Source organism: Prionailurus viverrinus, chromosome A3 (assembly GCF_022837055.1).
Source record: "Prionailurus viverrinus isolate Anna chromosome A3, UM_Priviv_1.0, whole genome shotgun sequence".
In the NCBI taxonomy this organism is placed as follows: Eukaryota; Metazoa; Chordata; class Mammalia; order Carnivora; family Felidae; genus Prionailurus; species Prionailurus viverrinus.
Genome location: NC_062563.1, coordinates 42,793,467 through 42,809,981, shown reverse-complemented (window position 1 = coordinate 42,809,981; position 16,515 = coordinate 42,793,467). Strand labels below are relative to the sequence as shown.

Here is a 16,515-nt window from a genome sequence, read left to right as displayed (position 1 = left end):
GGACCCAAACGGCTCATTTCCACCCTTCAATTCAATATCCTCATCGAGAGCTGATGGGAAACCTTGCCGAGGCTCTCTCTTCTTCGCCTCTCCCTTGTCTCTTGGCTCTGTTCTTTCAGACCCCAAGTTTCCTTATCGTCTTCTCACAAAGCCACTACCGTTACCTGCTGCCAGGCTCCACGCTTTGTCCCTTTGCTTCGGGCCTGAGCTGAGGCTCCAAGAGGGGCCGGGCTAGCGTGCAGGTGTGCGCATGCGTGCATGTGTTTCTGTGTGTGTGCCCCCCCCCGCCCGTGCAGATCGGCTGGTACTTACATAGTTCGAGGCCAGGTCCGGGTGCAGGTAGTCAATCCCTGTGAAAAGAGCACCACAAGATGAAAGGTTAATACCTGCCACTGTGTCCTCCGGAAAGTTGCTCAAGAAAGTACCCTCCTGGTGGGGCTGGCGCCAGGACAGTTGGACGGGGTGAGCCCCTGTGCCTTAGTCCCAGGCTTGCGTTTCCGTTCCCGAGTGAGGGTGGGGCGTACCCACCAGATGCGTCAGAGGGGCGAAGCCAGTTAAAGCTGGGGCCCTGGGATAAGACTTTTGACATATATGTCAGTACTAAGGGGCTTAGTGGCTGCAAGATGGATGGTTCATCAGAGCAGCGATCTAAGATTTGTGAAAATCCTGACATTTCCAAAGCACCAGCAGACATTTCTTTTGAAATGAAAGTGGCCCTGGGGAGGAAAAACGATTATTATTTAACAGGGTACAGACAGCCATGGATTAGGGGAGTGTTCTCTGGCAAGGAGATAATAAGAGGAACACAGGCTGCGTGGGAAAAGGCGATTAGGCAGAGAGCAAATGTCTTCAGATGAAGTATCCTGGGTGGGAGCTGATGCTTGTCTCTGCGGAACGTGGCTTTCCAGGAAGCCCGAGACTTCAGCCTCCCTGCACCAGCCCCATGCTTTCTCCTGGACGTGGCCTGTCTTGTTGCCCAAGATGGGTTATAAGGGTAGAATTACGAGCACCGGCGCATTCCATCACAGGTGAACCTCAGCAAGCACGTGGAAATTCAAGGCCACACTGGAACTCTCGTCCAGGTCTGCAGAGCTGTAGAACCTTTGCAGCAGTTACACCTGAACATCCGGCCCTTTGCAAAACCGGCCAGGTTCCTGCACCACCTGACATAATGGTCACGCGTGTAGGTTTTGGAGTCAAAGACCCGAGTTTGGATCTCAGCAGTGCCGCCAGCTGGCCTGGTGACTTCAGGCCAAGTGCTTGGCCTCTCTGAGCTTGTTTTCTTCTCCACCAAGTGGGGGTGTGATCAGTGGCATTAGCTCCATTGACATTCAGTAGCTCTGTTGGGTTTGCCATATTTAAAAGCTAGAGGTATCACTCAGTGCCTCCGATAGGTAGCAACTTCCCTGCAAGCACACTGAGGCCTGGCTGCTGTTACAGCTTTGCCCCATGTAAAAAAGAACCAGTATCAGGATGTTTATCTCAAAAAAAGAAATCTTCCTTTGTTTTCTTCTGGTTACGCAAGAAATTTCTGGACTGGGAGTCACCATTCTACAGAACATATGTTACATTTTGCTGCTGAAATTTTGACATGTGAAGGGTTCAAATGGCTGCCTCCTATAGTCTAAGAGAGTATAGCCTATCACTTACCACCCACCATCCTCCTCCTCCCCCCCCCTCCCCCCCCAACGATTGTGCAAGGACAGGGGTTAGAAGATTCAAAGACTAGGGGCGCCTGGGTGTCCCAGTTGGGTAAGCGTCCTACTTCAGCTCAGGTCATCACCTCACGGTTGGGGAGTTTGAGTCCCACATCAGGTTCTGCACTGTCCGTGCAGAGCCTCCCTGGGATTCTGTCTCTCCCTTTCTCTCTGCCCCTCCCTGACTTGCGTGCAATCTCTCTCTCTCTCAAAATAAATAAACTTTTTTTTTTTTAAAGAAGATCCAGAGACTCATATTTTAAAGGTTGCAAGCCCTGTCCTGGACCCTAATTCAGAAATAGTCCCTTTCAGCTGTGGGATGGGTTGGGGATGAGCACAAGCTATGGAGACCAGCAGATCCAGTTATTTTCTAGGCTCAGACACTATAATAATTGTGAGGCTTCAGCCAGGCGGCATCATCTCCCGGAGCTTCCGTTTCCTCATCTTTGAAACAGGAATATTATGTACCTTGCAAAGCAGCGTTCAAGATGAGGGCCGATTCGTTGAAAGTGTTTAGCATGTAGTAAACACCCGATAAGTTATATTTACGGTCATCACCCTTAATAGCATCACCTACCACATCATTAGAGTCCTGTGGATAATTCAGAAGAGCAGAAATAGTTTTAAAAATCTCCTTGGTCTTAGAATATTGTGTTGAAGTCAGATTGTTGTACATATTTGTTGCAGTTGGTTATGGTTTGTGAACTCAATATCAGGCAAAATATTTTGTAACATATAGATAAGTTAAACATAGACGTGCACACAGAGAATATGTTTCTTTTTCTAGCAGGGGGTCAATTTTTTTTTGGCATAATTATACTTCTTAAGCTTATTTCTTTAGTGATGTCTACACCTCACGTGGGGCTGGAACTCCAGACCCTGAGATCAAGAGTTGCATGCTCTGCTGATTATGCCAGTCCGGGAGCGCGGCATAATTGTCCTTCTATTCATGCTCATACTGTGTAAGAAGATCCTGGTGTATGTATAGCCACACCTACACCTCGGGAAAGCCAGCTACAAGCCTCCCGCCCAGACACTCTGAGGCAGAAGCATCCAGTACGCACAATCCCAGATGATACACCTCCCCAACAAATCAAGCTGACTTAGACACCTGGGTATGTCCCCTGAGGGGGTGCACTGTTCTTGGAAGAACTCCAATACAAGGTCGAGGTGCAGAACGGATGGAGTGAGCTCCTATTCCATGCAGGGAGTCAGTTTTTATTTTTATTAAAAAATTTTTTTTTCCCAACGTTTATTTATTTTTGGGACAGAGAGAGACAGAGCATGAATGGGGGAGGGGCAGAGAGAGAGGGAGACACAGAATCAGAAACAGGCTCCAGGCTCTGAGCCATCAGCCCAGAGCCTGAAGCGGGGCTCGAACTCGCGGACCGCGAGATCGTGACCTGGCTGAAGTCGGATGCCTAACCAACTGCGCCACCCAGGCGCCCCCAAAAAAATTTTTTTTAAGGGGCCCCTGGGTGGCTCAGTCAGTTAGGCGTCCGACTTCGGCTCAGGTCATGATCTCATGGTTTGTGAGTTTGAGGCCCGCGTCTGGCTCTGACAGCTGACAGCTGACAGCTCAGAGTCTGGACCCTGCTTCTGTGTCTCCCTCACTCTCTGCCCCTCGAGAGAGAGACAGATAGACAGAGCGAGCCAGCAGGGTAGGGGTAGAGAGGGAGGGAGAGAGAGAATCCCAATCAGGCTCCAAACAGTGCGAAGCCCGATGCGGGGCTAGAATCCACGAACCGTGAGATCGTGACCTGAGCTGAAGCCAAGAGTTGGACGCTTAACTGACTGAGCCACCCAGGGAGTCAGTTTTTAAAACACGATTCCGTGTTCTGATAGTGCAAGTCGTCTGGATCAGAAATTTTCTGAGAAATAGTAGTCTATTCTCTGTGAAAGGAAAATATCAAGGCAGAGAGATAAGAGACCTGAAGGAAATTAAAATTAAAATAAGATAAAATTTGCCTAATTAAAATGAAGGATCTTGAATTAGGTTGAGGGGAAGACTAAGTGTTAAGTCAGAATAGATACAGTCTTTGGTCTAAGAAAGAAGAGATTATTGATAGAACCATGAGGGATGACAGACATGATTCAAAAAAGAAACAACGAACTAAATGAAGCATGAAAATAACGGTCTGGTAATTAAAGAGTATTTTAATATTTTTGTATATTTGATTATCTTTTCAGGTGGAATGTACTGAATACATTTTCTCAGTCAGCTCTTATTCATGTTTTATTTCTTGTATTATTAATGTATTCATTTTTATTCTTCACTCATTGGTTTATTTCCAGCAGTGAATGCCGGGCACTATGTAGGTCCTGGAAAATCATAGACTGTGTAGACACAGAATCTGAACTGTTCAACTATGTATGGCTCCCAGTCTACAGGGGGGACCAGCTCATTGCCAGCCAATCACAACGCGCTGTGGTATGCAAATGACAATTACTTGGTTATATTTTACATTAGTATCCTGTCATCAGTGTCAGCGTTTTGAGAAAGTCTAATCCACAATAGTCCAAATTCTCGGGAAGCTCTGATGGTTCTGAAGACCTCGGGGAATTACCAAGGAGCTCCATGTACATATTCCTAGTTACAGTTCCTAGTTAGTAGTTTGGTTGAGACATATAACAATACCACACACCTCCTTTGGAGGTAGGTGTGTTTTCTCCTCTTTCATCTGAGTGGGCTACAACTGCTTCTACCGATAAGATGTTGCATGACTTTCAAGGCGAGGTCAGAAAAAGCCAGACATCTTCCACCAGTTCCCTTTAGACACTGGTCCACTTGGGGGAAGCCAGCTGCCACAGAAGAAGCCCATATGTCGGCCCGTGGTATGAAAGGTTCAGCTGAGCTATAGGAGCCAATGTCAACGGCCAGCTATGGGAAGGAGCCATGGACGTCCACCCTAGCTGAGCCTTTGGATGACTGCAGCCCAGCCAACATCTGCCCACAACTGTCTGATAAGCCTCGAATGAGAAGTGCCCAGACTGGCTCTCCCTGAGTTCCTGTGCCACAAAATCATGAGCAAAATAAAGAGTAATCTAAGCTGCTAAAGGTTGGTGTCATTCGTTACACAAGAATAATGACTGGAACAGATACGCCAATGGCCCTTCTGAGAACCATGAAACCCAACTTAGGGGAGAAAGCACTGCTTTCCTATGTGATGCAGACTTCTAACTCTCTTGGGAAAGTGTGGCTGACTGCCTGGTCCTTAAGCTTGGACCTCCATTTAAAAGGAGGAGATCCCACTCACAAACACCCACCAGGGGGCAGAGCCAAGGGGTGGGCTTCAAGCACTGAAGATGGTGGTTCAGATCAGTTTGGGTAATTTTTTTTGTCTCCCTAAACCTTAGTTTCTTCATCTGCAAAATGTGGGTAATAGTACGAATCTTAGAGGATAATTGTGACTGTGTTTCAAAATTGTCAGGCAGTGCCTAGTACACAGTGAGCACTCAAGAAATGTTAGTTTCCATTGTTATTTCAGCTTGAAGTTCTCTCTGACCCTGCCTCTCTGGCCCTCAGTCTTACTTCCTTGGCTCCATCTGATGTTGACTAACGGCCTTGACTCCTGCCTTCGCTGACCATCTTTGACCCTGAAAGCCTGCACCTGTCCTGAATTGTGCCGGTGATGGCTGGTGGCTCCTATCCATCTCTGTGTCTTGTTATGGCCACATCCTGTTTTCCAGCTCAAGTTTCCAACGTGAAACAACTCTATTTGCAACAAAGGGGCTGAGTTGTTATCATTACGTGGGGTCCTTGCTGACATCTACATACATGCCCAGAACATCAAAGCAAACCCTTAAGAAATGCTTTCTGCTCCTTTGAGCCGCAGCTAACCGTGGAGGTATCTCCTATTGATGTGTAGTGTATGGAAATGACATTAAGTTGCATCGCAATGAAAGTAGGAGATACCTGTTTTAAACGTTTATTTTGAGAGAGAGTGAGAGAACACAAGCCGGGGAGGGGCAGAGACAGAGGGAGAGGAAGAATCCCAAGCAGTCTCCGTGCTATCAGTGCCGAGGCTGACGTGGGGCTGGATCCCATGCCTGTGAGATCACGATCTGAGCTGAAATCAAGAGTCGATGCTTAACTGACTGAGCCACCCAGGCGCCCGAAAGCAGATATTTATTGAGCATGTATTGAGTCATTGGATTTGGCAGAGAGGATGTTGGCCCAGTTCTGAGTTGTGCAACCAGAGAGCATAAATGGCTTTTAAAACTGAGCTGTCTATAGATTGACTCTTCCACATGCAGATAATCAAATTATTTCCCATGGAGGCCAAAATAAAGAGCCAAAGATTATAAAATATGATGTTTATTTTGCTCTTAGGTATGAAGGTCAGTATCTGTGTCTGTCTTTACCTTGGTTGGGAATGATATCTTGCTAAGCAAATATCTGGGAAATGATACCATACCATCCACTGATGCTCCCAGCCTCACCATAGTGCTTCCCATTCTAGGTGTTAGGGCAGAGGTGCCCAATGACACGGTGACAGCTGCTAAGCATCGTCCTTGTTGCGTAGGAGGCCACTCGTGTCTCAAATGTGTTCGTCTTGCTATTCCACAGCGGATTTGGAGAACGGCTTGGTAGTATTTCTCTTCTTCAGTTACCATACTGAATAAGCATGTGCTGAATTAAAGACGGTCACAAATCCTTCGTTTCTTTCCACAGCCAGGGTGTGGAACCTATTCCCCCTCCTCTGGGATCTAGCCCTGTTCATCCAACAGAAGTGGCAGAGTGATGCTTGCTCATTCCATGTCCAGCCTACAGGTGGCCTGGAAGCTTCCACTTCTCATTTCTTAGAATGAACATTGGGTCCCTAAGCCATCTGTAAGAAATCCAACCACCTTGCTGGGGAGACCGTGTCGAGAGGAGAGGTCCTGGCACTACGTGGAGCGGAAGGGAGGCCGAGCCGTTTGAGCATCCCAGTCAAGCCTCCAGTCGACACTGGCCCCAGTTGCATTCTGACCCCAGCTGCGTAAAAGACCCCAGGGAGACCAATAACAGAACTTTCCAGCTGAGCCAGGTCAACCCACAGAACTGTGAGAGAGAACAGCGGGGTGGTTGTGTTAAGCCACTCAATTTTGGGGTGATTTGTTCTGTAGCAGTAGATGACCAAAAGAGCGGAGAAGTTAGGAGTTTAAATGGGGGGGTGGGTGGGCAGAGAGTTCAGTTCTGGGGGGATTCCCAAAGGCTACTAAAGCAGAAGAAATAATATCAAACAGTAAACTCTGCTGAGACTTTCTTTCTAAATTTTTTTTTAATGTTTATTTTTGAGAGACACAGAGAGAGAGAGACAGAGCATGAGAGAGAGAGGGGCAGACAGAGAGGGAGACACAGAATCCGAAGCAGGCTCTGGGCTGTCAGCATGGAGCCCGATGCGGGGCTTGAACTCATGAACCGTGAGATCGTGACCTGAGCTGAAGTTGGATGCTCAACCAACTGAGCCACCCAGGTGGCCCAAGACTTTCTTTCCTAAAGGGTTTGGCTTCTCAAGCCAGGAAAGATGGATCAGAGTCAGGGCTCATCCTCCCCCTTTCTTCCAGTAAAGAAAGAATTCTGACATGGGCAGCATGGGCTGTTGGAATTTTTCTAGGAGCAATGTGCCTGTCTGTGGCTACCGCAGTGCCACTTTTAGGGTGCCCCTCGAGTCCCCCAGATGCTGTGTGATTACAATATATCCTAGGCAGACTTCCCCCAGACGTAGGTGCCTCTTTCTCCCGGGTGAGCTGGCTTAGCCACTTTTGGTTTCCAAAGCATTAGGAAGGAAGAAACAGTCATAAGCTCCCAACATCCAAGTTCACATGTGTACTCTCTCCTGCAGAGCTCCTTTCTTCTTGTGAAAGCCCTCGGCCACCGGAGAAAGCTTTTACATCCACTTCAAAACCTCTCACACATCAGAAAACACGAGGCATTGTTTTTCTGTGGATATTTAATGAGACGGTGCGAAGACAGCACCAATTCTAAGCATGCCGGCTCCCTGTGTCACCATTAATTTGGCTTCAAAGGCTTGCTTTGGAGAGCATAGTGTTCTTTGAGGCGCTTCAGAAGGGAAAGGCTCCATTGTTTCATCTCTGTATAGGCTTTCTGTGTAATTGCGTCAGTAGAGCACAGCCGCACAGGGGAGCTTTTCCTGGAGGATCCAGGCGGCTGATGAAGGACCAGAGTATCTCCCCAGTGATATGACCGCAGGGCAGAGATTCTCCAGGACCTTGGCAGAGCCAAGGACACGTATAGTTACAAAAACACCAATTCATCAAACGCATTGGTTTTTGTATCACAAACTATAGGAAATAGTTTGTCTGGCAGGCATAGGGGGTAAAATAACATCTTATAGGGGGCATATGTCATAAAATGTCAAAGTCTGCTTTACCAGGGTTCATTCTGAAAGTAGCAATAAAGTAGAAATTTCTCCAGACTCCAATCCTGTTACCAAAAAGCTATTTTGTGGATGTAAAACCACACTGTGTAATAGAACTTTCTGTGATGATAGTAAAGTTGAATTGAATTTCAGCAGCCGCTAGCTAGCCCCTTGTGGTCATTGAGGACTTGAAATGAGGCTAAGGTGATTGAGGAATTGAATTTTTAATTTGATTTGGCTTTAATTAATTTAAACTTCAGTGTAAATTGCCACATATGGTCAGTGGCTATTGCACTAGACTGTGGAACTGGAGAAATAGATGATAAACACAAGTGGGTTTAGAAGATACTGGAGGTAAGGTATAAACAGTGGCTCAATAAGAAATTACAGGTCAGGGGCACCTGGGTGGCACGGTCGGTTAAGCGTCCGACTTCAGCCAGGTCACGATCTCGCGGTCCTCGAGTTCGAGCCCCGCGTCAGGCTCTGGGCTGATGGCTCAGAGCCTGGAGCCTGTTTCCAATTCTGTGTCTCCCTCTCTCTCTGCCCCTCCCCCGATCATGCTCTGTCTCTCTCTGTCCCAAAAATAAATAAATGTTGAAAAAAAAATTAAAAAGAAATTACAGGTCAGTGATGGTCAGTTTTCCTTCATTCATTTTTTTTCTCTATTAATCCAATAAATATTTGTTAAAGGCATCCTGAAGTTTGAGGACCACTGATCTGGAGAAAGGGAAGGATTTTGCCACAATGTAGATGGTGGTTTAGTTTAGCAGCATCTCCAAAACAGTGAATCTTTCTTAAAAAAATTTGTTTTAATATTTATTTATTTTTGAGAGAGACAGAGAAAGCAAGCAGGGGAGGGGCAGAGAAAGGGAGACAGAGAATCTGAAACAGGCTCCGCCCTGGGAGCGCAGAGCCCAGTGAGGAGCTCAAACTCACAAACTGTGAGATCATGACCTGAGCCGAAATCAAGAGTTGGACGCTTAACTGACTGAGCCCCCAAACAGTGAATCTTTTATATTGCAAAGGCATGCAAAGACACACTTGCTTCCAAATGATGCAAAGGCTTTGAAATACTCACCATCATCCATAATTCCAATGGTGACACCTTTCCCTGTGTATCCCAGCTCCCAAGCTTCTGCCACATTCAAATCAAGGCCAGGAGTGCCATCGGCTTGCCCTGTGTTGATCTGGTTCAGGAATTCCAAAGCAGAGAATCTTGTTAGTCTGGTGCAGTAAAGCACCTGTCTAAATGTTTGCAGCTGTCTGGTATTCCAGGGCCAACTCAAAGGCCGAGTCTTCCAGGAAACCATACTTTCGGATGTTTCCCCATCCACCTCTTCCAGCCTTCTCCCTCCATTTTTTTAAATGTACATAATTGACCGTTTCTATGTTATGTAATTATGCAAACACAGTTTCAATCCCTCTATCTCTTGCATTTTAATGTTTATTTATTTTTTGAGAGAGAGAGAGCGCATGGGGGAGGGGCAGAGAGTGGGAGACACAGAATCCAAAGTAGGCCCCAGGCTCCAGGCTGTCAGCACAGAGCCTCATGCGGGGCTTGAACTCGTAATCATGCCCTAAGCGTAATCAGACACTTAACTGACTGAGCCACCCAGGCGCCCCTCAATCCTTCCATCTCTTATGATTGGATTGCTATCCTTAAACTCCTTAAAGCTGCTATTGCAAGAAACTCTCCAATTTGGAATTAAATGCTCACTCTTGTAGTCCTTATTTATACCTCATATTTTGAATTTAGCACATACTTTCTTGGATTATTCTTATTTGAATGTGATTTCCTTGCTCAATAACGATATGCTTTGCGAGAGAGAGCACATCCTATTTACCTTTAATTTCAGTACCACCACACCAAATCTTGCTTAAAAATGTCTGAGGAACTGATTAAAGATAGTTGGTTCACTTTTAGTGCTTGTTCTAATGGAGGAAAACAGTCCTTTCCCTAAAAAAAATTCAAAAAAGGAAACAAAGGAATTCCAGATAAATAGGTTCACTGCCTTCTTTTCATGCATCTTTGTCCTGTGCAGATTTTCTCAAAGATGAGTTGTGGAAACAGCGCAGTCAGAATTTGTATCGGCAGAAGCCCACAGTGACCCGTTGCTAAAACGCTGTGTGGATGTCATTAGCGCTTTTTGCAAAAACGACTGGTCTTCCAGGCACATGTTAAGATTACACTCTCTATTACTTTGGAAGTTAGTAGAATGCCCACGTGACTGGTTTTGGCCAATGGAATGTGAGCTCGGGCGTCATTTGTCACATCCAGGCAGAAGCCTTAGGGCGCCAGTGTGTGCCCTGCTCCTTCCCCTTGTTGAGGTGCTCTTGAGAGCAGGGGTCGAGATGGAGCTGAGATGGAGACTGGGTCCATGAGGAAATAGGAAGTGTTGGACGTATAGTGAGTGGGCAACAGCTTCAATTTGTTAAGCCAGTGTGATTTGGGGGTTGGTTGTGATTGCAAGACCCATGGTAGCCTAACCTGATTAACACACAGAAGCCTTTTTCACTTGCCCAGATCAGATTTGTGGGATTCCATGCCAAAAAGCCAAGGGCACAGTCGAGCTGTGAAGATCCAAGAGGTAAGTTATGATGCATTCCCATAAAAGTATCAGTCCACAGGGCTATAATTTAGTCTTCTTTCCTGCTCATCACCTTTTGATCTTAAATAAGGTGAAGCATCACTCGTATTTTAAAATTACTCACTCCTTTCCCCTCAAGATGGCCTGCAGATAGATTGGTTTAGAGGCTCTGAGTCTCTTTTAAATATAACCCAACCTGTCCAAATGGGCCATGGAGGACGCTGGTGGGCCAGAAAATATTCACTTCACCTGACAGATTGGACCCCCAGGCCTTGAATCCTGCATCAGTGAAGCACCATGGATGTGACTTCCTGCCATTATTTTAGGAAGAACTAACGGATGCTACTTTCATTGCTTTGGTCTTTGAGCTCTCTTGCTTGTCCCTTGTGAAGTCGCCTGATTCTTTCTCTTATGCCTGTGGTTTCATTATGTCCTCCCATCACTCTGCCTGTTGAAACCCTTGGGTTACTCCTCCTAGACCCTTGACTCAACTTCTGCATGATTTTGCAAGTCTCCCCTCATGCGCTGGTGTGCTTTTTCAGAGTCTGGGGCAATCTGATCAGCAGAGATCATGGCTGTTTAGCAGTTCCAGAAGAAACAGATTAGGGAACATGATGTATGGGTGGTGATAGAAAATCAATACATATCAGAGGGGGCAGAGAGGTTCATGGAGTCAGATGCTGGCTGACATTCCATAGAATAATGAGGAAATAGAAATGAGTCTTTTATCCAAAGTCTCAAGGTGGGAAATGTTAGGAATAATACGGAGATGCTTACCAGATACCACTGCTTTGTAAAAAGAGGATCATTCATGTTGATGTCAATCTCATTGATGTCTCTATACCCCCGCTTCTTTCTGTCAAATCCTTCCTGCTGCAAGGCCATCTTTACCTGAAATGACATATTGGCAGAACACCTGAATATCAACCTGAACACCTTCTTCTGGAATTCATTTCCATGAACTCAAATTCCATTTGTACATAAGGTGTTTTCTTTTTTTTCTGCAGAAGCCAAGTTCATCTCCTGTACACTCTGCTCTTTATGATTATTTTCTGAAAGCATTTGCTCCTCTCTGTGCTGAATAAATTGGCCTTGGTGATGCCTCAAAGTGAGTTTCTTTAAAATGAGAATTCGACAGAGAAAAGTACTCTCAAGGAAGAAAAGGTGGTAGGGGTTGTTGAGGGAAATAAACAAAGCAACCCAATACTTCTATTAAGTAAGGAAGCTTGATGTGGATTCAGGGAGGGAGGGAGTGAAAACTGCATGGATTATTTTTCTGGAAGGCTTTCGAGCCTTTATGTTTGTTGACAGGATTGTGCTGTCACATTTGGGAATCAGCCAAAACCAAAACCAAGACTGAACCAGACCAAACCAAAACCACACCAAAACAAAACCTGCGTGGAGAGCCAGCTAGTTCACGGCAGAGCTTTCTAAGGTAAGTGAGGGATCTTTGAAAAGAAATGGACGATGTTGCCGTCCTGGCAATGACAATACTTCAATTTTTGGAAAGTCAGACAGGACCCCAAGCCCTTGGATGGGAATGAAACTTAGGTGCTGAATTGTTCAAGCAGGTTCCTGGACACAGCTAGACTTTGTCCCATTCACGAAACTTTCGTTCACTTGGGCAATAATGCATTTATCACCCAGTGGCTGTGGCCAGTCTCTGAACAGCTACAAACTCAAGGACTATGCAAATGTAGAAAAGGGTGTGGGCTGAATACGTAGTTTTAAAATTATATTTTGCTGCCCAACATCCATTTCTTCCTTTCACAAACATCCTCAGTGTATTTGGGGGACTACCTGGAGTCCACTAGGTTCTGCATTGGTGGGAGTGAAATGTGAGACACCTTATCTGCTGCAAAGAAATTGCAGGCTCTCTCTGCCTCAGGGGAGCCCCGGTGGATATGGATTTGCATCTTGGGAAAGTAATGTGAGGGGAAAAGGAGCCCTTGAAGGCTATTTATTTCCTAGGTTCACTCCCCAGACCTTCCCTGTAAAAGGTTCTTGCTACAGTTCCACAACCCGACCCTGGAGCTCCCCCAAGACTAATCTTTTGGCCTCTCACTGATTGGGAGCTCCCCATACCATTCCAGGAAATTCTCTTTTGCTTAAGTAATCCAGAATTGATTTCTGTTGCTTGCACTTGAGAACTCTGATTGGGACCAGGGAAGACAAGAGGACCCATGTCTACAGTGACGGTAGGGAGGGAAAAATGGAGGGATCATAAACGTGGCTGGAAACCTCCCCTGCCTTGCTGTCCTGGAATGTGCAGGAATGCTGTAGGAGAGTGGTACTTCATTTCCTTCTACACACTGACATAGGAAACCTGGGGGCTCGTTTGCCAGAAAATATTTAATTCTACCAGAAACTCTGTGTAGAAAAGAAGTGGTAGGTGTGGCATTTGCTCGATTCCTTGGAAGTATTCCAACAACAGATACTCACTTTGGCACATAACAAATATTTGGAAGCATGGGATGGATGTGTTTTCTTTTTTTTTTATTTTAATTTTTTTCTATTAGAAAGAGAGAGAGAGAGAGCACTCATGAGTAGGGGAGAGGCACTAGAGGGAAAGAGAGAGAGAGAGAGAGAGAGAGAGAGAGAGAGAATTCCAAGCAGACTCCATGCTCAGCACAGAGCTCAATGTGGAACTTGATCCCATGACCCTGGGATCATGACCTGAGCTGAGATCAAGAGTCAGAAGCTCAACAGACTGAGCTACCCAGATGCCCCACGGATAGATATTTTTATAATGGCAAAAATCTAGACATAACTAGTGTCCATCAAATGGAGAGAAATTATGATTCAAATATACATGCGCATATATGTATATGATGTGTATTTTCTATGTATTCTATATATGTATCTTCTGAGAAGCAGATGCCAAGATGAGATTAAATATGCAAGGTTTTTATTAGGAGAGAAAATGCAAGACACTGCCATGCAAGCTTGACCCCGTAAAGGAGAGCATGAACAAGGTTGGGCAAAAGTGTCCTCAACTGCCCCATAGTGTAAGGAAACTGTGACAAGTCTGTTGGGGTTCCAAAGTCGACTTTCAGAGGAACCCTGTGTCTCCCAGGGATGATCCTGCCTCAGTGCTCCTGCTGTGCTCAGTGACTGGCTGGAGCCGCCTGGGAAGCATGGCCTGTTGCCAACAGAGTGACAGGTTTCAGAGCGCAGCAGCTGGGGTGCTTGGTCAATTACTCTCCTGGAAATCAGAGGTGTGCTCTGTGTATCCTCACAGCTGTCACAGAACAGATAGAAGATAGATCTACCTACACACACACACACACACACACACACACACACACACGTTTATGTAAAAAGCCATAGTGCACCCCTCTTAAAACATTTCTTTTACTATGGACACAGGTATTCAAGGAAGAGGGGTAAGAGTGTCGCTTTCACTTGGGAAGGAGCCTGAATTCGGCCATCGCATCTTCCCACAGTGGTCCTGAATAAGACCTTTATCTGCTCCGCTCATTAATGGGTTGGCTTCCGTTGCGGGATTCCCATCATATTGGATTCGTTGTCATGACTGATTTTGTTGAGGTAGCGTTGTTCCATTGCTAGGGTCTTTGCTAAGCAAGAGTAGCTGCCCCGTGGATGCTTGAAAACTCCCCTTTGGAATTGCTGCTTCTCAGCAGCATAAGAACAAGCAGACCCACATCGGATTTCATCTTTTTTTAGATAACAGAGCAGGAATGGCTACGACAATAGCACTCCAAACTTAATTAGACTGAGTGCAGTCTAATGAAAAGACTTAAAACTCATTTCCATAAAATTAATTTTTAATTCCATAAATTAGGTTTTAATGGAGACCAGCGATGCTTTGGAACGCTGTGCTCTCTGGACACCACCCCTCCTTGCTGCTCAGAAGTGCCGAAGCATGACGTCGGTGTCTGCAATCTTGTCATTTAGTGTTACTGAAAATTAAAAATCCTAAGACTGCAGACCTTTCTGAGCCTTTTAGTTGATGTTCACGTCTTCAGTGAAGATCACAGTTACAATACCAAGACAGAGAACACCTTTAAAACATATATTTTTCTTGTTCTATGCAAATAACTGGAGAGTACGTATTTTTCCCCACAGTGATACCACGGACTACCATAAATTGCTTTCTTTTTCTGGGTTCTTGTCCAATGCTAATTTTCATTTAAACCTAATTTTTACATAAGAGTAATTGAACGACAGATAGAATTCTGCATTCTTTCTTCACTAAGTAGTGTACACAAGGATTTTAATATGCTTCTCTAGTGCTCTCATAAATTAATTTTTAATAGCTACCTAAATATCCCATAGAATAATGTGCAATAATTTACCCAATGATATCCCTCTTACTGGTCATTTGGATTGTTTTCTACTATAATTGAAATTTCCAGTAGCAGAAAGATGAGATTATTAACTATTTTTAAAGACCCCTTGAGGAGATTTCAGTGTTATAACCCCTCGTGTGATAAAACAGTTAATATCAGAGAAGTATTTCCTGGTGTTCAAATTCCTTCCGCACATTATAACTACAAGGTTACTTTTATTCTCTCTTTCTCCTCCTCTGAATGTAACCTTTCACACACGGTACCTTTCATTACCACTTCGATGTGGCACCAGTGGCCTGCAACTTAACCATAGCTCCTTGCCTTCTTGAAAAATAATGTACAGTTAGCTTAGGTATTTCATTTTAGATTGCTCATCCAAGTTGTCCATTGACCTAATCATTTACATAGATAAATAAGATAAGAAAGCAAGAGTGTTTGTTACTGGGAATTATTTTATTAGAAACGAAGAGATGGATATTCTGCAATTCTGGTTCAACTTTTAAATCTTAATTTGACACCCATGCTTGAACAAGTTTTACTCTAGAAACTCCCCCCACTTCCTTCCTTCTTATAGTCTTTCTCTTTAATGAAGAATTTTCAATCAACAAATGTGTTTGTAAATCTACAATGTGCCGGTTACAGATCATTCTAGGAGGCAGATACTATCCCTGCACATTTGCCTTCTATTTTAGAAGTTTCATTAACAAGGTACTTTCACTACATATAATCTTCTCAACAAGACTGTGGGGAGGGTATGGTTACAACTGAGGAAAGGAGGGTTAGCGGCCATTGTTCAGCTGTTGAAAACATGGCGGAGTCACGGAGGCTGACCAATTCTAAATCCTCCATACTTTCCACCAAGCCACATTGCCTCTTGCTAAGGCACGGAACACAGTCAACTTTCCAGTATCTGGGACAACTTAACTGTGGATCTGACTCTCTGAGGATCAGGGTCTGGATCATTCCCCCGCTGGGCTGATAATTAAACAGCTGCTAATTAGCATCTACTGTGGGGGCAGGAGAGGGGCCAGGAGAAAGACGAGCAATATGGGAAACCTGCTTCCAAAGGGTGAGACGACTTCGCTGGGAGTGAGTGTGGGAAAAGAAACAAAACACAAAACTGACATGTTTGTGAAAACGCTAAAGTTTTAGAATCTATGATGCTGTAGATGTGTTACACCATTATTTTGTGTACTACCAAGAATTATTTTTATGTACCACCTTCATGGGTTAAATTGTGTCCCTCTGAAAGATATATTGAAATCTTAACCTTCAGTACCTCAGAATGTGACCCTATATGGGAATAGGGTTGTTGCTGATGTAATTAGTTAGGAGGAGGTCATACTGGAGGAAGATGGGCCCCTAATCCAACATGGCTGGTGTTCTCATAAGAAGAGGACAGACAGACACACGAGAAGAATGCCACAGGAAGACATAAGGACACACAGGGCAAAGCCATGTGCAGAGGGAGGAGGCAGAGAATGGAGTTATCCTTCTACAAGCCAGAGAACTCCTGGGTCTACTAGAAGGTGGAAGAGGCAAAAGGAGATGG

At 45.1% G+C, this 16,515-nt stretch overlaps 1 protein-coding gene across 2 annotated transcripts in view; it reads right to left on the bottom strand.

Annotated features, from left to right (window-relative positions):
- The window catches only part of PCSK2 (proprotein convertase subtilisin/kexin type 2), a 272,641-nt gene that overhangs the window by 116,746 nt on the left and 139,380 nt on the right, over nucleotides 1–16,515 (bottom strand). For both annotated transcript variants that reach the window (XM_047853203.1, XM_047853204.1), the window contains 3 exons: nucleotides 11,428–11,541; nucleotides 9,141–9,249; nucleotides 313–350 (listed from right to left, as the gene is read on the bottom strand). In XM_047853203.1, coding sequence (XP_047709159.1) covers nucleotides 313–350; nucleotides 9,141–9,249; nucleotides 11,428–11,541 — 261 coding nt within the window. The remainder of the gene's footprint in view (nucleotides 1–312; nucleotides 351–9,140; nucleotides 9,250–11,427; nucleotides 11,542–16,515) is intronic.